Source organism: Pongo abelii, chromosome 15 (genome assembly GCF_028885655.2).
Source record: "Pongo abelii isolate AG06213 chromosome 15, NHGRI_mPonAbe1-v2.0_pri, whole genome shotgun sequence".
NCBI classification, from domain to species: Eukaryota; Metazoa; Chordata; class Mammalia; order Primates; family Hominidae; genus Pongo; species Pongo abelii.
The window spans coordinates 63,824,779-63,848,601 of record NC_072000.2 but is presented as its reverse complement, the minus strand read 5'-3'; the positions used below and the strand labels follow the sequence as shown (position 1 = coordinate 63,848,601).

At 40.3% G+C, this 23,823-nt stretch overlaps 1 protein-coding gene across 2 annotated transcripts in view; it reads left to right on the top strand.

Moving 5' to 3' along the window:
• Positions 1–23,823, top strand: part of RTN1 (reticulon 1) — a 325,414-nt gene that overhangs the window by 146,980 nt on the left and 154,611 nt on the right. For both annotated transcript variants that reach the window (XM_054530703.2, XM_002824806.6), the window contains one exon: positions 20,650–21,423. In XM_054530703.2, the coding sequence (XP_054386678.2) occupies positions 20,673–21,423 (751 nt within the window). In that variant the 5' untranslated portion in view covers positions 20,650–20,672. The remainder of the gene's footprint in view (positions 1–20,649; positions 21,424–23,823) is intronic.

The window sequence follows — 23,823 nt, the reverse complement described above, 5'->3', positions numbered from 1 at the left end:
ATAAATGTAGCTATTGTCATCCTTAGTATTAGCCAGTATAATTTTTTTTTAACAGCGAGACACATGGAGTTAAATAAAAGGAAAAGAACAGAACCATATTAGCACGTTAGTGGCAAGATTCTAATAAGGTTATCCCAGGGCTAAGCCTCCCCTCTTTCCAACCCTGAGTCATTGATAGGGTAGAAACTGGAGTGGGTAGTGAAGGTGCAGAGGACATTTAGCCTTTTACACACAATCCAGGGCTCTGTGGTAGCAACGACCAGATCAAGAGCCAAGATGCATTCAACATTCTAGGAGTAGAGTCACACCCCAGTTACCTCCAGTTGCCTGGCCCAAACAAGGGCAGAGAAGAGTATCTAAATCCTGATTTCAGTCACTGGATCATTACCACATCCTTAGAAGAGCTATCTTAAAAGATAACAAACTCCTGTCTTTGTGTTGCCAAAGAAAAGTCTATAACCAGATAATGTCATTTATAGGGAATTTTTTTAAAAACATTTATCAAGTTGTACTTTGTAAATGTGCTCATTCAGTAAAATGTATTGAACTCTTATTAAGTGCTAGGTACTGTGCTAGGAATACAGAGATAATAGGACCATTCTTTCCCTCAAGTATCTCCCAATTTCAATCATATCAATTAGCAAGTAAGCAGAAATTCTGAAGTAGACGTTTGGTAATACCATAAGAATTATGAAGACAAGCCAAACCTAATAACAATATAACAAACTTGATAGTTTTCAGTGTTGTTATTTAACTTCATTCATCTAATATATCAAGTAGTCACTGATAGATAGTGTGACTATAATGCAAGGTAAACCAATGTTCAGTAAGATTGTCACTGGCTGGTTAACTGATGTATGTAGCTTTTTACATAAAGGCAACAGCTGTGGCAGATTCAGAGCGATCAGATACTATGCTAGGGCTGTTATGCCAGTGTATAGTATTTACACTCTGGCCCATAGCAAGGGTAAGAAAAACAAAGCAATGAAAACATAGGAAAGGAGAAAGAACTAAAGGAAAGCACCATAGGGAAATTTTAAAAGTTGCATATTCCCTCTTTTTATCCTTTAGGTCTCAGTTTAAATGTCACCTCCTTATAGAGGCCTGAGCATCTTATCTAAAGTAACCCACCCCTCTCCACTGATAGCTTTTTATTCTTTCTGCTGTCTACTTGTTTTCTTCAAATAACTTGTAATTCTCAGTTGTTTTATTTGCATGCTGTATTGGTTAGGGTATAGGCTAAGCTGCCATAACAAAGAAGTGCAAAAATAGAATGGCTCAAGCAAGTAAAAGTTTCTCTCTGATTTATCAGTTCAGAGGTAGGTGAGCAGTCAGGTAAGTGTCTGTACCAGGAGATCATTCAGGGCTCCATATTCCTTCTGCTCATCACCCCTTTGGGTATTGCCTTCATCTGCATTGTTAGAGCTGGTTCAACAAGACCATGTTCACAGTTTAGCTCATGGGGAGGGTAAAGAAAGACAGAAGGGCAACCAGTTTCTTCTTTAAGCATGTGATCCAGAAGCAACACATATTACTTTCATTCAAAACACAGTCCGTGTCCACACCTAGGGGAAGGCCGGGAAGCATAGTCTTCAGCTGGGTGACCATATGCTAAAATTCCTTGGCAGGGAAGGTAGCAAGAGTTGGGAGAGGACTTACTAAAGGGGAGAAAGGCAGGATAGACACTGGGGGACAATTTAGCAGGCTCTGCTATGCCTGCATAATTATGTTTTGTTGTTGTTGTTGTTTGGTTCTGTCCTCCATGGGACCAGAGACTATTTATCTGTTTCATTCATTGTTAAATCCCCAGAAACTAGAATAAGTACCTACCACATAGTAGGTGCTCAGTGCCTACTGATATACTGGGATGAGTGGAGTTAAATAACTAAACACTGAAACTATCAAGTTTGTTTTATCATTATTATATTTGTCTTGTCTTCACAATTCTCATAATGTTAGCAAATATATACTTTAGGATTTCCACTTATTTACTTATTGGCATGACTGAGACTTTAAGCACCGAGCATGGTGACTGGCACATAGCAGGTATTCAACACTCTTTCCTTCCGTTTCTTCTAGTCCGGAAGAAAAGATCCATATACAGGATATAAAAATATGCTAAGAAATAATATTGAAACTGTTATCTTGCCATTCAAGGAAGAAATCTGAGGCATTTTCACTTTAAAAATACTCTTAAACCTTATCATGGGGTCATCTGATAAACAACCAGTAGCTAGGAGGCAACTGGATAGCTCTGTTTGAACCCCTAGTTTCTTCCCCAAATATAAGAGCAGCTACCTTACCAACTTACAGGTAAGTAGAAAATAATACGTTGAACAATATATATGAGTTTGGGGCAAAAATAATAAAAACAAAGGTAAAATAGAAAGTATACCTTGACTCTGGCCTGTTTCTACACACTTAGGACAGGAAAATGTGATTCTCTGTTTTCTATCCAGCTGCTCTTTTCAATAAGCATTTATTTTGAAAACTACCTTGTGTTGAGGTACAGATTAAATTCTAGCTAATTGTTAATGAATTTTTTTTTTTTGACAGAGTCTCACTCTGTCACCCAGGCTGGAGTGCATTGGCACGATCTCCGCTCACTGCAATGTCCGCCTCCCGGGTTCAAGCAATAGTCCTGCCTCAGCCTCCCAAGTAGCTGGGACTACAGGTGTGTACCACCAAGCCCGACTAATTTTTGTATTTTTAGTAGAGACTGGGTTTCACCATATTGGCCAGGCTGATCTCGAACTCCTGACCTCAGGTGATCCACCCATCTAGGCCTCCCAAAGTGCTGGGATTACAGGCATGAGCCACCATGCCTAGCCGAGTTTTTTTCTTTTAAAGCATCAAATGCAACTGACTTTTGTTTGTGGCCCAATCTGTTCATTCAGTCCTTAACTAGTACAAAGCACAATCTTTAGGAGTCATGATTAGAGGACACCAAACACCAGATGTTGGAGATAATGTCTTACAGATTATTTTTAGGAGTTTTAAAAAAAAAAACCATGAACATTTAATACTTATACTGAATTATTGACATAGTAATTGGTTGCTGGTTCCTTTCCAGAATACATTTGGTTTTGGTTTCTGCTTACATTTTATAAAATCTTACAGAACAAAGAAATGCAGTATCTTTTGCAAGCTCTTATTTATTTATGGTTTTACCTAGACCATTTTAACTATTCACATACTAGCTTGTTTATGATGTCTATTTTGCCTTCAAACATGACAGATTCATTTCAGACTACTCAAAAAGGATGACTGTAAGCTAGTATCCAAAGTTTAGATGGAATATATAGAAATTCAAATAACTATCTGAATTTGTTTGGCTGAACATCAAAGCATCAACACTTCTGTCCTTGGAAATTCATTACCTATTCTTTAGCCTGTATAAATTCTCCACATCCTTCAAGATGGAGCTTAAATCTCTTCAGGTCTGTGAAACTTCCATAACCAGGCACTTCTACAGCAAAAGGACTTTTGTTTGAACTCATCTTTTCCAGTCTCTTTAAAGGTGACCGTATTGGGAAGCCTAGAGCTCCAGGCTATACTTAAATGCACTATTTTTTCATAGTATCTGCTTGAACCTCTTTTTATCTTAGTCTTTGCGTTATTGAATCCTACTCCTTCTTTGTTTTTTTTTCTTCTAGTTCTTCCAGTTTAACACAAAGAACAGCATTTTACGTGGCAATTTTAAAATACTGCAAAGTAAAAAAATGAAGTAAAAAGACATTTTAAAATATTTTACATCTCTGGACTTCAATGATCACATAAAAAAATCATGTACTCAAAAGATGTTCATTGCAGCAGTGTTTAGAATAGCAAAAGAATTGCTGACAACATAAAGAGGAATGCTTAAATGAATTGTAGAACATTCATTTCATGGAATACTGACTTTTGAAAATGTAAGGTGGATCCTTACATACTGAAATGTAAGTATGGCCCCGGTACAGTGTAGGAGGTAGAAAGCAAATTTTGAAGATAATTATCCCATTCATATAAAAGATAATAAAATGTCTACAACTCTCCAAATAATATCTGTTGTTGTTTCCTGAGGAATGGGGTAGAAATAGGGAATTTTTCTCTTAAACTTATGTACTTCTAGTTTTAAAAAATGTTGTAGTGATTATTTGTAATTTTTAAAATTTCACGGCTGGGCGTGACGGCTCACGCCTGTAATCCCGGCACTTTGGGAGGCCGAGGTGGGTGGATTGCCAGAGGTCAGGAGTTCGAGACCACCCTGGCCAACATAGTGAAACACCGTCTCTACTAAATATACAAAAAATTAGCTGGGCATGGTGGCAGGCGCCTGTAATCCCAGCTAAAAGGGAGGCTGAGGCAGGAGAACCGCCTGAACCTAGGAGGCGGAGGTTGCAGTGAGCCGAGATTGCGCCATTGCATTCCAGCCTGGGCAACAAGAGCAAAACTCCATCTCAAAAAAAAAAAAAAAAACACATCACAAATGTATTTGATATAAACCCCAAACCTGAATGCTATCATTTTGGAAAGTTGTTTTTGGACTGCTTGTTCCCAGTCACTTTCATGCTCTAAAGCAGTCACTGGATCCTTGTTTCCTACACGTTTCTAATACCCTCACAGTGGCTCCATAACCCTCACCACTCCCTCTGGCTTGAGTTACAATGGCTCCATAAGCTCTCATATTTGTGTAGGGATTCCTTCCCACTCATTACTTCACCTTTGGTTTTGCTATTAGTTCTGCCCCTAAAATGGCTTCCTGCTATTTCCCTCTGCCTGTCAAAAATCACACGTATTTTCAAAGCCCCAGTGCAAGTCTCACTTTCCTCACAATAGCAACTCTTCTCCACATTCCTAAAAACAATGTATTTTTTTTGGTCATCACCTAGGTAGGTTGCACCAGGAGAATGTAGTATTTTAACTATTCCTTAGAATGTACAGTTGATTAAAATTTTGTGTTAAGGTTCGCCGGGCGCGGTGCCTCATGCCTGTAATCCGAGCACTTTGGGAGGCCGAGACAGGTGGATCACGAGGTCAGGAGATCGAGACCTTCCTGGTTAACACAGTGAAACCCCGTCTCTACTAAAAATACAAAAATTAGCCGGGCATCATGGCGGGTGCCTGTAGTCCCAGCTACTCGGGAGGCTGAGGCAGGAGAATGGCGTGAACCTGGGAGGCGGAGCTTGCAGTGAGCAGAGATCGTGCCACTGCACTCCAGCCTGGGCGACAGAGCGAGACTCTGTCTCAAAAAAAAAAAAGAAAATTGTGTTAATGTTACAAATTGTGCATATTTTAAATTTATTGCTTATGATTTATTGCCCTTTTACTTCCTGGAGTAAAAGAGAGAAGAAAATAAATGATGTAGTTTCCTGACTGAGCATTCAGAGTCACTTGGATCATTATTCCCAAACTCTGGCTCATCAACAGCTGAATTATTGTCTTGCTTTAAACACAGAGTTTACCTCGGCTTATAGATGAGATAGCTCAGAGGAGCAAAATGAATACTGCTGTTGATAAAGGACATTAATCTTTCTTGTCATTTTCCTTGATTAGTATGGCTACCTCTGGGGCACATCTTCTGTGTACTCGTATAATAACCTTTATACCCTATTCTGATTTTGAGTACACGGGGAGAGACAGAGAGTTAGTTAAAGTCAAAGGATTTGCCTTTGAGTCTACCAAATGATATGTCCTGAATTCCAGGTTTATGCTATTTGTCCCAACATGTTATTCACATCTTTTTATTTTTATAAATTGCATTCCAACATGAGATTATGTTTGTAATGAGGAGTGCTCAAAACACAAAAGTAAATTTCAAATGTCTCATGACCAGCAGAACATGTGAATTAGATTTTGAAAACTTGAACAAGAAGGCAAGGCATACTCTGTTAAAAGGCAAAATAGTAGCTAATGATAATTGCATTTCAAAATAAAAACATTGTCCTTTGCACAAGTACCTCAGAAAAGGTGTTCAGCCCATGAGTTTTTGAACTCAGAAAAGCATGTTTTACACACACACTTTCTTGACACAATCCCTTAACAATTTTTATAAGAGATGAACATTGATCAGCTATTGAATTAACTTGAGCAGAGATTCTTTCTACTTTACTGCTTCATTAGTTGTGATGTGACGGCAAATTTAGATCCATCTCGTTTAGCTTAAGAAGCCTGCCACAAACCGTTAAGTCTCCTTTAATCATCACAACAATTCCAAGAATAGTGCCGATAGCATCAGCTTTGGAGTCATATTGCCCTAAATCTGAGTTCTGCTTCTGCCACTTCTGGCTGTCTTCCTAATAACAAGTTGCTTAACCTCTCTAAGCTTCAGTTTCCTCATCAATAGTATGAGTGTGGTTAAACAAAAGGTCTTATAGACTGTTAAAGCATGAGATAAGATCATCTATTTAATGATCTCATTTAGCACATAGTGAACATATATTTTAAATGTTAGTTGTTATTATCCTCCTTTTGCAAGTGAGGAAACTGGGCCTTCCTATAAGTTTAATGACTTATTAAAGGTCAGTGATTTGATGGAGATGTCCAACCCCAGGCCAGTAATTCGATGGGGATGTCCAACTCCAGGACTCTGATGCCTGTGATTTTTCTACGATGGAATGCTGTAACCATGAAGCATACCACACCACACACCATGCCATGCCCTGCTGCATCATCCCATGCTCCCTGTCACGTCTTGCCACAGCACAGCACACACACCCTACTGCATACCATGTCATGCCACACCATGGCATGCCATGCCACACCACATACCACATCACACCACATTGTCTGCCATGTCGTGTTCCTAACAGCATTACCCCTTAGTTGTCATCCTCATTTGCTTGCTCTATGTGCTTCCCAAAGGATACCACTTTCCATGATGTTGCTTTAGATCCCAGAGATGCATGTTCAATTCCCAACACTGGCACAAAATCCAAGACTTTCAGCAGAGGATGCACGCCTCTGGCACAGGTCTGTGACCACCAGAGGAAGGGCACTTTTCTTTTTTACCAAGACATGGTATGGGCTGGTTGTACCTCTACGAGGGATGGTCCTGTGCTGTGTGGCCATGAATTTCCCTTAATAAAACACATTCTGTTGAGAAATTCCAACTCTGGCTTTAGCTTGATCTTGTGGATTATTCCAGACTGTGGTAAATTCCCTTTCTAGGGTCTTCTTGAGTCTGATTTCAATGATAGATGTATTAGTCTGTTCTCTGGCTGCTAATAAAGACATACCTGAGACTGGGTAATTTATAAAGGAAAGAGATTTAATTGATTCACAGTTCCACATGGCTGGAGAGGCCTCACAATCATAGCAGAAGGCAGATGAGGAGCAAAGTCACATCTTACATGGCGGCAGGCAAGAGAAAGACTGACCAAAATGGGGAAAGCCCCTTATAAAACCATCAGATCTCATGAGACTTATTCATTACCACGAGAACAGTATGGGGGAAAACGCCCCCATGATTTAATTATCTCCACCTGGCCCTGCCCTTGACATGTGGGAATTGTTACAATTCGAGGTGAGATTTGGGTGGGGACACAGCCAAACAATATCAGGGTCTAAGACAATTAGCATGAAAATTCTTTGCTTCTGACTTTAATGTCTTTCAAATTTATGAGATACACCCAGTGCAGAGGCTAAAAGTGCATTTTGAAATGATGCAGATGTTTAAAAAAACTGACAACTTATGTACTGGCATGTTTTAGTTGGCCACAGATGCAACATAGCTAATAGTGTGGGCAGCGGCTATAAAAATCTGTGAATAAAAATAGGAAATGTAACTCAAGGGACTCAGAACTAGGAGGGGAAATAGTCTCACTGCCCCTCTGTATCATTATTGTCCCCCTGAATCATTTTGTATCATTAGGTCCAGGTCAGATTTTAGAGGGACCAGGATGAACTACAGTGTATTCTCTGGTTGGAACTAGCACGATGAGTCTGGAAACATATTCATTGATTTGTTCCATAAGTACTTACCAAACAAAAATCTAGGTGCCAGGGATGTGCTTAGCACCAGGGAAAAGCGAAGCACATTGTGCAGTCCATGTTTCCTATGAGCTCACAGTGCAGGGAAAGCAAAACATGTGAAGAAGAGGATGAAGAAGGTTCTAACGTGAACGATGAGAACCTAAGAGAGGCCATAGCTGTCTTCAAATGTTTGAAAGTCTGTCATGTGGAAGAAGGAAGCTGGGCTGGGGGTTGCCATCATAGTTTGTGCAACACTCTTGCTATCATCCTAAATTGTTTTCTTTTTCTTTGTTTTTAAATGAAATTAAAGTTTTAAAGAGTAATACATTCATTTGGTTGAAAAAGGAAAATAATTTTTAAAAAGAAGTGTACACAGTGAAAAAAATCTCCCTTCCACTTCTGGTCTCCTATCCCACCCTCCATGGTTAATAATTGGTTTCTTGTGTACTCTCTCAGTGTTTTCTTTATGCAGATATGAACAATACAAACATATATTCTTATTCCTCTTTTTCTTACATGAGAGTTAGTATTCTATATATCTGCATCTAGGTATCTATAACTATAAATCTATACACACATATTCTGCAACTTTTTCACTTAATATTTATCTGGAAATCTTCAATACATGGAGATTGTCTTCACTCTTGTACAGCTACACAGTATTCTATGTATAGAAATACATTGTTTAGCTAGGCTTTGTTGATGGATATTTGATTCCAATTTTTTTTCAACTTATGCTATAACGTATGACCTTTTATGTATTATTCATTTTGTACATGTGCAAGTGTGTCTATGGGCTAATTCCTGTAAGAAGGTTGCTGGTTCCAAGAGCAAATACATTTGTAATCTGGATAGGAATTCCCAAATTGCCTCCCATTGGGGTTATGGCATATTGTACTCCTCTCAGCCTCCTCCTAGTGTGAGAATGCCTGTTGCCCTCCAGCCTCACCAAAGACTGTGTTGCCGAACTTTTTTGAATTTTTTTCAAACTGATAAGGAAGAAATGTCATTTCAGGGATTTTTCAATTTGCATTTTTATGTTCCAGGGTCATACATCTTTTTCCATGCAAAGTGTTTGTTTATATTCTCTGTGTTTTTTTTTTTAATGAAGCAATAGTCTTTTTATTCCTGATTTCTAGGAACTCTTTATATATTAGGGGGATTTCCCCTTATTTGCTGTATTGTTTTCTCATTATTTGTTGGAGTGTCTGTTTTCACTAATAGATGAAGACAAAACTGAGACTAAAGCCTGGAAGCAACAGTGAGATATTCGGGGGTTCAATTTTAAAAATAACAATGAGCCCTTAATAAGTGTCATGTATGACTTTCAGTGCTTTCATTCTACTATCTCATTTAGTCTTCAGAATAATTCTTTGAAATGGCTATTATTATAAACAGATGAGACAGAAGCACAAAAATATTAGGTAATCTGTCCAGGGTCACACAGCTTGTAAATGGGGGAGTCAGTATTCAAAGCCATGCATTTGAACCCAGGACCTAGGCTGTTAACGACAACATTTACTAAGTGTGCAGAACAAGCAATGAGATCACATTAATGGAAATGTTTAAAATAAGGTTGGAAGATGGACACTTCTGAGTCTTGTGGATAAGATCCTAAGATTGGGAAGGCCTTGCATTAGATGACCTGAAGAAACTCTTCCAATCCTTCTTTGTTTTTTTCTGACAATGCCATGCCTGACCAAAAAGATGAATCAGGATATGTGATGTACCATATGGGACCTGTCTGCTCCCATTATTATCCATCAGCAGATACTGCAACCCACCCAGCATCACTTCTGCTGCATCCAAGGGCACCTGACCTTCCATTTACAAACAATGATTTTGTAGTAGACTTTGGGGGCACACTAGGTTACTAAGCCTATGTACATATGAGAATGTCCTTCATTTTGGTGCTTTGCACATAGTAAGCATTCAGAAATTTTTTTTCATTGAATTAACACATGATTGATGGTAAAGCTTATTCCAAAGGCTCTTGAATGTGACTCAATCAGATGGCAACATGGAGGTAATAATCCAATCAGTAATTGCTTTGCACAGACTGTGCAAAGATATGAAGATGTATATGGAATGTTTCTTAACAAGTATATAGAAAAAGACAACTGACAACAAAGGCAGGAAAGCCAGTGAGTCCCAAATGAATGGTCATGACCCTTGGGGTGGAGATGAAGAAAACATTGAGGAGTGGGGTAACAGGAAGAAACTTTTTAGAGGAGGCGGGACTTCACCAGAGATGTTATTTGGATTTGGGAAGAGTGAAGGAGCCTTTCAATTGAGGAGAAGGGCTTGAGCAGAGGCACAGAAGTAGAAAATCTTATGGTATGTTTGTGGGCTTGAGCAGGTGTGTTTTTTGTGCAGTCTCAGAAATAAAACCCTAAAGGCAGGCTGGGACCCTGCTGAAGAGGATCCTGAATTCTAAGCCAAGGGATGGGCAAAGATGGTCACAGAAGGCTTTGAAATAGAGAAGTGACATGGCAATAGTGCTGCTTTGGGGAGATGAATATGTCAGCCATGTGCAGAGTAGTGCAGAGTGAGAAGAGGTGAGGCTGGAAGCTGGAGAACACTTAGGAAACAAGCACAGTACTCCTGAGAGAAGGTGGTAAGTGTCTCTCTAGGGAGGTAACCATGGAATGGAAAGAAAGCTATAAAAAGAATTATGGATGATTCCAAATATATGACATTTTGGACTAGGCAAAACTGTGGAAACAGTAAAAGAATCAGTGGTTGCTGGTGTTAGGAAGGAGGAAAGGATGAATAGGCAGAACACAGGAATTTGGAAGAAGTGAAAATATTCTATATAATACTGTTATGGTGTATATATGTCATTATACTTTTGTTCAAACCCAGAGAATGTACACCACCAAGAGTAAACTTTAATATAAACTACAGACTTTGGGTGATGACATGTTGTTGTAGATTCATCAGTTGTAACAAATATACTATGTGTCTTGGCCGGTTTGGGCTGCTGTAACAAAACACCATAAACTAGGTGGCTTATAAGCAGCAAACATTTATTTCTTACAGTTCTGGAGTCTAGAAAGTCCAAGATCAAGGCACTGGTAGATTCAGTGTCAGGTGAGGCCCCATTTTCTGGTTCATAGATGGCATCTCCTCTCTGCATCCTCAAGTAGTGGAAGAGACAAAGGCGCTCCCTTGGCTCTTTTATAAGGGCACTAATCCCATTTATGAGGGCTCTGTATTAGTCCATTTTCACACTGCTAATAAAGACATACCCAAGACTGGAGAATTTATAAAGGAAAGAGGTTTAATTGACTCTCAGTTCCAAATGGCTGGGAAGGCCTCACAATCATGGCGGAAGACGATGGAAGAGCAAAAGGATGTCTTACATGGTGGCAGCCAGCAAAGAGAGAATGAGGACCAAGCAAAAGGGGTTTCCCGTAATAAAACCATCAGATCTCATGAAACTACCATGAGAACAGTATGGGGGAAACTGCCCACATATTTCAATTATCTCCTACCAGATCCCTCCCAAACATGCAGGAATCATGGGAGCTACAATTCAAGATGAGATTTGGGTGGAGGCACAGCCAAACGATATCAGTCTCCTCCCTCATGATCTCCTCACCTCCCAAAGGTCCCATCTCCTAATACTATCATCTTTGGGGTTAGGATGTTAACACAGGAATTTTAGGGGAACACAGACATTCAGACCACAGCAGCATGTGTGGAGGCAGGGGCATATGGGAAATCTCTGTGCCTTCCTTGCAATTTTGCTGTGAACTTAAATCTGCTCAAAAAATAATAAGAATAAAGTATTTTTTTAAAAACAAAGAGCTGGGTGCAGTGGCTCATGCCTGTAGTCCCAGGTACCTGGGAGACTGAGGTGGGAATATTGCTTGAACCAGGAGGTCAAGGCTGCAGGAGTCATGATGGTACCACTGCACTCCAGCCTGGGCAACAGAGACAAAAAAAAAAAAAAAAAAAAAGAATTATGGGGACTGGCTAGATAATTCTGTGTGGGGGGTGGGGAGCAAAAGAGCTATTAAAGCACAAACAAATTTACAGTACACATTTTTTTGCTATTATCCATGTTATACATAGCATTGAGGGAATCTGACCAAGAACAATTATTTTTCTCTTTGGAAATCAGAGAGCAAAATTCTATCAGTAAATGATAAATAGAAAGATGTTTGGGGATAGCCCTTGTTTTTATTCCAAAGGTAATTATTTACATAGTAAAGGAAACTTAGAGCCCTCTCTGACTGGAAACATTGGGAGTAGAATACATTTAAATCAGTTGGGTGAATTAGAAGATAGTGGTGGTGGTTGCATAACTATTAGTTTACAAACACTACTGAATTGTACACTTTAAAAGAGTGAATTTTATGGTATATGAATTACATATCAATAAACCTATTCAAAACAGCAAAGGAATGTCTGTATAGGATTTTAGGCACCTTTTCTTAAGATCTAAGTAAATTATAAATAAGTATTCACCTCCACCATTTCCCTAAAAAAGATTGTTTCTCAAAGAAGACCACAGAATCACATTTCCATCTTTAAACAGTGGGCAAAAACAAACAAACAAAATCCAAAACATGATTCCAAGCTTATCAGAACTTTCACCATCATTTCATCTTAGTGCTCTGCAACTTTATGCTTTCCAAGGCACTACTGAGGACTCTGAAAAACATTTAGGCCCTAGTCTGTCTGCTAAAGCAATTATTTTTCCTTTAAGAGAATTTTTTGCTAAAGTGAAAACATCCTAGGCAATGAGAATCTTGGCTCTCATAGAGAAAAGAACAACTTGCTGAATCATTTTTATTAAACATTAATTTTGCAAAACCAAAAGCGAAATCTATTATTCTGGCAGACAAGCTTTAAATAAGGCAGTGAGCTGGGGAAAGAGTAGTTACTCATATTCTTAAACCCCCAAACATGTTCATCAGCTTTGGCTTAGTCTTTTGCTAGAGAATGCAGGCTCTTTTTATTTTTAACTCGTTTTATTTTTAATCAGATAAAACTGATTAAAAATGGGTGTACCTGGATTTCTCAGTACCCATTTGTCATGTTAAATCACAGGCCACTTAATTTGAGAAGGAGAATGTTTTCTAGGTGACATAGAGGTTCCTAGAGTCTCTCTGGCATATTCATCCCTCATGGAGGACTCTGTTGTCAAATGTGTCACAGCCTCCAGACTGTGGGCCTGCTGATTTCATAGCACTTAGAAAAGATGAGTGGGAGTGTTCAGGAAAAAGCCTCTCAGCCTAACCTCTGTGCAGGCTGCTGTTATCCATCACATGGGCAGCCTCAGGGCAGGGGATTCTGGGAAAGGTGAATGCAGATTTACTTTTGGTCATTGATTCTGGCTTTTAATTCTTGAATTTTAATATGCACCTCTCTCTGCACTGTCATTACAGTTTTTTATTATGCCCACACTTTAAAAAAATATATTTCTCAATTTAATAGGACTAATGTCCCCTATACTTGTTAATATTGGCTCTATTCAAACAATAATTGGCATTTTTGTTTAATTCCAGGGAGAAGGGTAAGCCAGATGTTTGTCTAATGGAACATTTCTATCTCTGTTCTCAGAAAACCTTTTTGTATAATTTGTTATTTTTTTTCTTTCTGGCATTTTCTATGTCTCCATTTCAGTGCAGTAAGGGGAGCTTTATAGAGTTGTGGAAGTACCACCTTAAACCATAAGCCCCTTATCTCAACCCTAGTGAGTCAGAATAGGCTGTGTCCACAGGAAGAAGGCATCTGTAGGCACTTAACCCTCTGATTCCTTTTCTGTCTGTAGTTGTGGTAAATTTCAGCTTTTTGTGCTCAAGTCAGTCATCATCACGGTCGTGACAGGATCTATGTCCATTTAAAGTACGTAATGAACTGCCACCTGCTCGTGGAGCTGTGAAGACAGCATGGCCTTGGACTCTGGGGACTTAGCATCTAAGGCGGACCCCAGAGAGCATGGGTGTGGACTGGATACGTGAAACTCCTTCTGGCCCACTCTACCGTGAGAGGATGTCGTTAGAGATAAAGGAAGAAACTAACGAACAGATGGTAATATGTTGGAGATGACTAGTGTTCTCCCTGAAAAATAAAGATAATCAGAAAATCAACAGCTCTCATTTATTGAATGTGTTCGATGTATCAGGCAAAGATCTAAGGGCATTATCTCATTTAGTCCTCCTAGCAGCCCAATAAGGTGGGAGTTATTATTGCCTTATCTTAAAGATGAATTAACCGAGACTCTAAGAGGCTAACTTGCCCAACATCTCACAACTGCTAGTTAATGGTAGAGCCAGAATACCAACTGCCTAAGCTATGGATCACCAATTGAATGAACTCCATTCTGTGAGGATGAGTCAGCGTTAAGAACTATTAATAGAATTTTAGGATTAAAGCTTTTCCTTGAGAAAAGTAGAATCATCTTAAGCAAGTCATCGTTGTCATCCTATCCCTTAGTGTTGCCAGAGAAATTTTAAAATAAAATAAAACACCTACCCTTTATGAGATTACTGAATTTGTCTGACTCATTATGAGTGTTTCTGACCTCTACATCGGTAGATTAAAAAGCTTCACTTTTATCAACACATATTGCGATTTAATGGCAATAGTTTCAGCTTCTTTTCATCCTTCTCCTACTTAGCTTTTGACTAGAAATAGTGGCCTATTAATCCTTCAGTTTTTATTATAAGTACTTTTTTTGAAGTTAATTACAAATTGAAATTTTGAAAATCAATTCCGTTTTAAATGCATCCAGGTAACTGAATTTGCTGTGTCTTCCCAGAACAGCCACCTCCCAAGAGGGCATCTGTAGGTTAACGCAGCGACTCTCAAGGTACATTTGCCTCCGCGTGAATTAGACCTCTAGATGGTCTAGGAAACAGCTGCGGAGAAATATCTGAGGAAGTCAGATATTCCACAGGATCCTTGGTTATGTGGCAATTTCCAGTCTAGACAAGGCACTTTTATTTAGTGGATTTGTATTTAACAATATGGCAATGTGAGTTCCTACCTGGGGCAAATGGCTTGTGCTCTCTCAGTTCCCGCATCTGCCAGCTCTGCAGGAAGTGCTGACAAGAATTAATTGGCTTTCCTGGGCCTTCAGGCTCAGTTCTGCTTCTCAGTTCCAACAATCCCCACAGGACTCTGCTCCAACATAATTTACTGTCTAGGAGGACTTTCTGTTTACAAGAGCTCTAATTGATAGGCACCATATCATGCATATATATTTTTAAATTCAGTAAGTTAGAACCTTGAGAATTTTTCAGGGTATTTAGCTCAATTTTTTAAAATGGGACATAACTACATTCAAAGTATTTGAATTATTCTTTGTTTTTATGATGATTCTAATACGATCCCATCTAAAATGTGTGAAAAAAGTTTTAAAAATAAAATGTGTGATTTACACAAATAACTGTGTTCCTCTTCTCTTCCTCTAGCTGGTAGTATTTTTAGAGTCTGGTAAAGGGGTCCTTCCAATTTCATGCTGGGTTTTCTGAGCAAGACAGAGCTGGTAGGGTAGGAATGGGACTTCTTCCCAATTGTTGATTCTATTTATAGCCTCTCTAATAACATTTTATTTATAAAATAATATAGATGTCATTTAGATTCTTTTCCCTCAATTATTACTGTACATCTGAGAAGCCCCTGTTCTCAGAGGCATCACCTTGGGGGAAATTATATTGATTCTGTTACACAGGAAAGCAATAAGTAAAAAGGAAGTTGTGTCACACTACAGTGGTACCCAATTAGTATAAAAATCATGGAAAGTTGGAAGAGAATTCTGCAGTTGTCTCATCCAACTTTCTACAAAGTACTGGTTTCTGTCTAGACAAACACTGGGTCTCTCTCTGCCTGTGTCTACCATGATCAGAATACTCTTGCTCTGAGAGTACTCTTGCTTTATTTCATTGTTGGATAACTCACATTTTAGACTGTTTTTTGCATGACAGATTTAAAATGTCCTCTTTGTAATTTGCATTAATTAGTCGTAGCTTGTTCTCAGTAGCTGCACAGGATAAGCCCACTCATTAATGGATTGATTGAGCAGTCCATTTATTTATATTCATTTTGAATTGGATGCTTACTATGTGCAATATAGTGTGCCAGACAAGCATCAAACTCCAGGAGCTGACAGGTTAGAAGAAGGTAACATGGACATATATAAGCTGTATGTCATACATGCTACATGAGCAGTATAAATTAAGTGCTATGAGAATGAAGAGGGAGACAATAGGATGGGATCAGGTCCTGCAGGCATTGGTCAGTGCTGTGATCTGAATGTTTGTGCACCGCCCCCCCCCCCAAAATTCATATGTTGAAATCCTAACCCGAAAGGCAATGATATTTGGAGTCGGGCCTTTGGGAGGTGATTAAGCTACAAGGGCAGAGCTCTCACGAATGGGATTAGTGACCTTATAAAAGGGGCCCCAGAGAGAATCCCTCACCCTTTCTACAATGTGAAGTTACAGCAAAAAGATGGCCATGTAGGAAGTGGGCCCTCACCAGACGCTAAATCCACTGGCACCTTGATCTTGAACCTCCCAGCCTCCAGAGTAAATTTCTGTTGTCTATAATCTACATAGTTTATAGTCTTTTTGTTGCAACCGCCTAAATGGACTAAGACAGTCAGCAAATTAATCATGGAGATGGTGACATTTAAAGCTCATTATGTTAATGGCTTGAGATTGAAGGGCAGAGGTTTGGATGTGGATCCAGTGTTGAAGAAGTGTTGGGTAGTTTATATTAGTGGAGCTTAGAATTTGAATTGGAGAGTGGAAGACAGGGCTAGAAAAGCTGGTCAAGTGAGTGTGAGACTGTGAAGGGCTTTGTATGCCTGGAGTGGAGGGTGAGAGGAATGGTGGCAACAGGGCTGTGACCAGGTGGAATTCACATCGTCTCAAATGCCAGGCTACAGAGTTTAAGGATTACTCAGCAAGGCAGTGCAGAGCCCAGGGCCTGGGCACTGAGCAAGTGACACTTGTGTTTAGTGAGATAACCCCGGTGGTAGGAGACAGTGGTCTAGAGGGATATGCAACATGCCAAGTATGGGTAATCAGGGCCAGGAGCCCTGTGGTGGCCTCTGCAGTGGGGGAATTGAGTGAGATTTGGATGATAATGACTGAGACACAGCCTTGGAAACCAAATAAACCACCTACTATGTCTTCTCCAGATTCCCTTTCTCACTCCCCACCTCTCCAGACTATTCATTTATATGGACAAACCCCTCCTCTCCTCACTTTCTGGTGAATAATTACTTATTAACACCTGCAAATAGTTCCAAATAACTGGTAGAGAATCCTAGGATCCAAATATCTGTAGTGAAATATATATCTCGGGTTGATTTCCCTGCCTCCAATGAGGTCTACATATAAGCTGAGCCCATATAATGAAAGAAGCTTTAATAATTCTTCAGGATAAAGGTGTGTGTGCACCCATGGATTTAAATTTAATAGTTTTTTTCTTTGGTGTTCTACCTATGCTTAGGCAATAAGGACAGTCCTTACTATTATTCATTTTGTTACTGAGATTTTTTGATCTATCTTGAAAAGAGAGGCTGCCATAAAAAAAAAAAAAAGGTATAATGAGAAGCCTAGCTTAGCTGAGATGTATAGGTTTGAACTGGTCTGTTGCTCACAAAATTAACTTGCTAAAGAAGTATCATTAGCAATTTGGGGGAATCTTCTAACCTATCTTTTCACACAATACTGATATTTGTGCTTAATTCTAAACTTCAAAATTACTTTCCTTGGCCAAGTGAGGTGACTCATGCCGGTAATCCCAGCACTTTGGGAGGCCAAGGCAGGAGGATCATTTGAGCCCAAGAGTTCAAGACAGGCCTGGGCAACATAGTGAGACCACATCTCTATGAAAAAATGAAAACAAAATTAGCCAGTCATGCTGGTGCATACCTGTAGTCCCAGTTACTTGGGAGGGTGAAGTAGATGGATCTTCTGAGCCTGTAGGTTGAGGCTGCAGTGAGCCAAGATCATGCCACACTACACTCCAGCCTGGGTGACAGAGCAAGACTCTGTCTCAAAAAAAAATATATATATATATGTATATATGTATATTATATATATGTGTATATATATATATACACGTATATATGTACATATATATACGTATATACGTGTATATATATATATATATATATATACACACACACACACACACACACACATATATGGCCCGGTGTGGCGGCTCACGCCTATAATCCCAACATTGGGGAGGCCATGGTGGGAAGATCACCTGAGGTCCGGAGTTCGAGACCATCTGGACAACATGACAAAACCCTGTCTCTACTAAAAATACAAAAATCAGCTGGGTGTGGTGGCACATACCTGTGATCCCAGCTACTCGGGAGACTGAGGCAAGAGAATTGCTTGAACCTGGGAGGCAGAGGTTGCTGTGAGCCAAGATCGCTCCACTGCACTCCAGTCTGGGTGACAGAGTGAGACTCTGTCCTCCGTCCCCCCAAAAAATCACTTTCCCTTATTTTGCAAATATGTATTGAGTACCTACCATTCATCAGGCCCTGTTTTAGGTGCCTATATTGGTGAGAAAAATAGTCAGAAATTCCTGCCCTTGTGGAGCTTACCATGCTGTGTGTGTGAGCTTACCTAGCAAGAGGAGACAATTGATGCATAAAAGATATGTTAACTATACAGTATTTAAGAAGGAGATAAGCGATATGGGAAAAAGAAAAATCAGAGAAGGGTAGCGGAGAATAGGATTGCTAGGAGTGGGGAGGGGAAGGCAAGTTGCAATTTGAGATGGAGGGTTAGGATCATTTTTCTTAAGATGGCGACATTTGAGCAAAGACTTGGGGGTGAGAGAATTAGGTATATAGGTATCTAGGAGAAGAGAGTTCCAAGAAAAGGAAACAGCTAGTGCAAAGGTGCTGAGGCAGGAAAGTGCTAGAACGGTGAAGAGGTTTTGTGCTTTTCTACTGCCCAAAAAAAAAAAAAAAAGCTCACAGACTGACTTAACCAGGGCAAAGGGCATTAGGGGAGGTTTCTTGGCTTCCAGGTTACTTGGGTGTGAAACCTGGTTCTACCACTTACTGCCTGTAAGATCTTAGGTGAGTTATTTAACCCCTTTGTTTCTCAGTTTCCTCATCTATAAAATGAGACTAACAATATTGCCAACCTTCTAGGATTGCTTTGATTATGAAATGAGTCGATATTAATGAAAAGTTTAGAACAATGCCTGACACATAGCAAGCACTCGCATGTTAGCTATTGACTTGTTACTGCCACTGTTTTGATTACTTTTATATGAGTTGTTGCTCTAGTCTATTCTTCAGGTGTGTCTTAAGACCTTTGATATTGTACATGCTGTGTGTGTTTGTGTATATGTGTGTGTGTAATGTGTTTGTATGTAGATGTAGAGAGTGTGGGACTTAATTTATACAATTGTAAAAATTAGATTAAAAATCCCACTGCTTAGCATATAGTGACGCCTCAATAAATGTTGGTTGTCATACCTTCTGGTAGAATTTTACAGCAAAGTAAAACAGTGGAGGGTTTTCGTTTTATGCTCACTATTTTTTTTTTTTTTTTTTTTTTTTTTTTGAGATGGAGTTTTGCTCTTGCTGCCCAGGCTGGAGTGCAATGGCGTGATCTCAGCTTACCACAACCTCCTCCTCCTGGGTTCAAGCGATTCTCCTGCCTCAGCCTCCTGAGTAGCTGAGATTACAGGCATGCGCCAACACGCCCGGCTAATTTTGTATTTTTAGTAGAGACGGAGTTTCTCCATGTTGTCAGGCTGGTCTACGAACTCCCGACCTCAGGAGATCCGCCTGCCTTGGCCTCCCAAAGTGCTGGGATTACAGGCGTGAGCCACTGCACCTGGCCTATGCCCACTATTAATGAATATTTTGGCTGGTATATTAGTAGAATTAGAGCCGGGTGAAAATATTCTATAGACTCAAACTTGGAAACCTGTCTTACCCTTAGCACCACCAGTGGAAAGAAGGAATTCCCAGTGGGTCACTTTGAATATCACTGGATGGCAATGAATGGGCAGTAGGGGAGTAAAAGAGGAGGGAAACAAAACAAGGGGGAAAACTGAAGAAATAAACAGGGAAGCACACCATTAGGGTGATATGACATTGGAATGAGGCCCAAAGCTAGGAGGTCCTTTCTCTGAGGACCTGACCTTAAAAAAGAGACTGGATGGATCAGGAGTCCATGAATGAAAGGGCTGGACAAGTGGGTCCTTTGAGGTTCCTCCCAGCTATTGAATCTCCAAGAACAGCTCCTGTACCCAGTCAGCTATCCTATTGTTGCAGTTACAATCCTGAGGTAGCCTAATTTCCACCTCTACTTAAAGAGCTGTTAATACTTTAGATACAAAGAGGGTTCCTTTTTAATGATACTAAGATCAAGTCACTGTGTGTTGAGGTGGTAGATGTTGAAAATAAATTTCCTAGTCTTACAGGATCTGTCCCCAACTTATCTGGTCCTGGCAGTTTATGTGAGCCTCTGGGGTCTGTTACTAGAAAAATACCAGAAGTATGGACTATCGGGGAGATGAGGAAATTTAACATGCTGGTGCTCTGAGGGAGCTCTGAGGGAACTCCGAGGACTTAAGGAGAAAGGATGTCATGTCTTCACCAGGCAGGGGTGGGTGGTGGGTTAGACAGGAGAGAGAGCTGACGCCAAGCACCCACTCACTGTCTGCTGCTGCTTTGATTCATAGGTGTGGCAGGTGTTTCCAGTGCCATGGACCACACCTTCTCAACAACATCAAAAGATGGGGAAGGATCGTGTTACACATCTCTCGTTTCTGACATCCGCTATCCACCTCAGGAGGATTCTACATATTTCACTGGAATTCTTCAGAAGGAAAATGGCCACGTCACCATTTCAGAGAGCCCTGAGGAGCTGGGTACACCCGGCCCCTCCTTACCAGATGTGCCTGGGATAGAGTCTCGTGGCTTATTTAGTTCTGATTCTGGAATAGAGATGACTCCTGCAGAGTCCACCGAAGTGAACAAGATCTTAGCAGACCCTCTGGACCAGATGAAAGCAGAGGCCTATAAATACATTGACATAACCAGACCCGAGGAGGTGAAGTACCAAGAACAACATCACCCCGAGTTGGAAGATAAAGACTTGGACTTTAAGAATAAGGACACTGACATCTCAATTAAACCTGAAGGAGTCTGTGAACCTGACAAACCAGCTCCTGTGGAGGGAAAAATCATCAAGGACCATTTATTGGAAGAATCCACATTTGCTCCATACATAGATGATCTCTCTGAAGAACAGCGCAGGGCTCCTCAGATCACCACCCCTGTCAAAATCACACTGACGGAAATAGAACCTTCTGTTGAAACCACTACCCAAGAGAAGACCCCTGAGAAGCAAGATATATGTCTAAAGCCGAGTCCTGACACAGTCCCCACTGTCACTGTCTCGGAGCCTGAAGATGACAGCCCAGGATCTATCACCCCTCCATCTTCTGGAACAGGTAAATGCCCTATTATTGCTTGACTTAGGAAAACCCAGCATATGGAAATCTCAATCCCTAAAACAAATATTAAGGAATGACAATTTTCATTCAACATACTTTACTATCTGGGCCCCTTAAATTTCATTTAGTTTAACTAATTTAATTAATAGTCAAGGTTTTCAATTTGTTGGTGATTGTACAATGGTTGCAACCTGGAATTTCTCTTAAAGTCCTGTCAGGTTTTCTTTGTAAAATATTTTTTTTCTTTATTTGAGGGAAGATGTTAGGATGACATACTGGAAACATTAAAATCCTCATGTAGCCCTACTGTCCAGAGCAGAGAATTCAGTACTGCCTGCTTCTCAGTTAGCTTTCGGCTAGGATCTGGGTTGTCTTAGTCTGTTTTGTGTTGCTTATAACAGAATACCTGACACAGGGTAATGTAAAAGAAACAAAATTTATTTCTTAACAGTTCTGAAAGCTGGGAAGTCCAAGGTCAAAGGGGCACATCTGGTAAAAGCTTTCTGGCTTGCTAGTGGGGACTCTCTGAAGGGTCCCAAGTGGGTGCAGGGTATAACATGGTGAGGGGACTGAGCATGCTAACATGCTATGCTCAAGTCTCTCTTCTTCTTTTTATAAAGCCGCAAGTCACATTTCCATGATAATCCATTAATCCGTTAACTCTTTAATCCATTAATCCATGAGTGGGATAATCCACTCATGAAGGCAGAACCTTCATAGTTCAATAGTTCGTAGTCCATAGCCTCTCAAAGGCTCCACCTCTCAATACTGCCACATTGGGTATTAAGTTTAAACATGAGTTTTGGAAGGGACATTCAAACTATAGCACAGGTCTCTTGGAGATATTATGAGAAGAGCACACTGGCTGTTCTCTCTAGACTGCCTGAAGCACCTTGGCCGGGGCATTTAACATTCCTGTCCCTAACTCTAAGTCTGTACACTTAAAGGGAAGGAAAAGGTGGACTTCTGGATCTTTTAGGGATGGCACAGACAGGAAGAGGAAACCTAAACAAAGCAAACTCCTCCCTTCCCCTTTCAATCTCAACACTGTCATTTTATATCTCTAGTTTATTGAAGCTCTGCATATAATTTTATTTTTGAAACCAAAAGCTGTACTTCATCAAAATTTTTCAAGTTGAGACTTCATTAGGCCATGGTCTTTTTTAACTTGAACGTTCTCCTTCTGTGACTCAAGGCAGAATATTAAACAGCACTCATGCGTATTCTCTCAAACACAAAGCGGGCCTCTTATACCCCTGGCTAAAGGCCAAAGAGGCGGCAGGAAACTCCTCACCCCACCCTGTGCTGCTCTCTTCTCTCCAGCCTTTGCATCTCCACCTCTCTCAAATGTCCATGAGGCATCAAGACGAAGAGGACAGTGAGAGGTCCTCAAACCTTCCCCTGCTCCTGGTGACTGGCATTCTACCACATCCCAAAGAGCTTTGGTATGCACCTCAGGTGAAAGAGCTTCTAGTAAACTCTGAAAATGGAACCAAAGCCTGTAGAGGAGGAGCGATTGCTCTAAACCCTGATGGTACAGTACAAATCCAAGTGTTGGAATAGAACAGAATTAATGAAAGTTCCTCCTATCTTCTTTCCCTATAGATTTTAGCATTAATTCCTTCTCCCCAAAGTTCCTTCAGACTCATTCAACCGTAAAACTCCAAGCGTCTTAAAGATTCACTGCGCCAAGTCCCTGATTTTCAAATTCACTCATTCACTCAACAAACACTTTCTACATACTTTCTTTTGGTTGAGAACTCTATGAGGCACAACTGATGGGAAATTAACGAAAAATAAAAAATAAACAAAAACCAGTCCCTGCCTCCAGGGGGCCAGACGACCAAGGAAGCAGTCCCAATCCAGTGTGCTTGGTGTCCTGAGAAAGGGAAATGTACGGTGCTGAGGAGCCCTGGAGTCCAGCAGCTCCCCAGGTGAACTGAGACCACAGGTGACTCTCAGAGGAACAGGGGGAAACAAAGAGGTGAAGGGAAGGGTGCCCTTCCAGTCTGAGGAGCTGCATGGACCTGGAGTTGTGAGGGCCCAGTGAACTTCACTTAAGATGTAAATTGAGATTTGGGTAGTAATGACAAATCAGAAAACCAAGGCTCCAGGTGGATTAGATATGACTTGCCCCTGCCTAAAACATGAGGTCAGAACATATCCGAGTTTCCAAGCTTCCTTGTACTCTTTCTGGCAATGCATAGTAAAACTCTTTTATTATTTCCTGCCATAAAGATACTTGATGTTCTGAAGATGTAAGTTAATATAGTCAAGCTGTGTTTTACAGAGCTCCCGGGTTGTCCAGTAGTCAGTCCACAAGAACTTCAGCCATTCCTCAGGAATAGTGAAATGCCCTAGCATGTATAGGTCTACTTACACGGCACATACTTCATG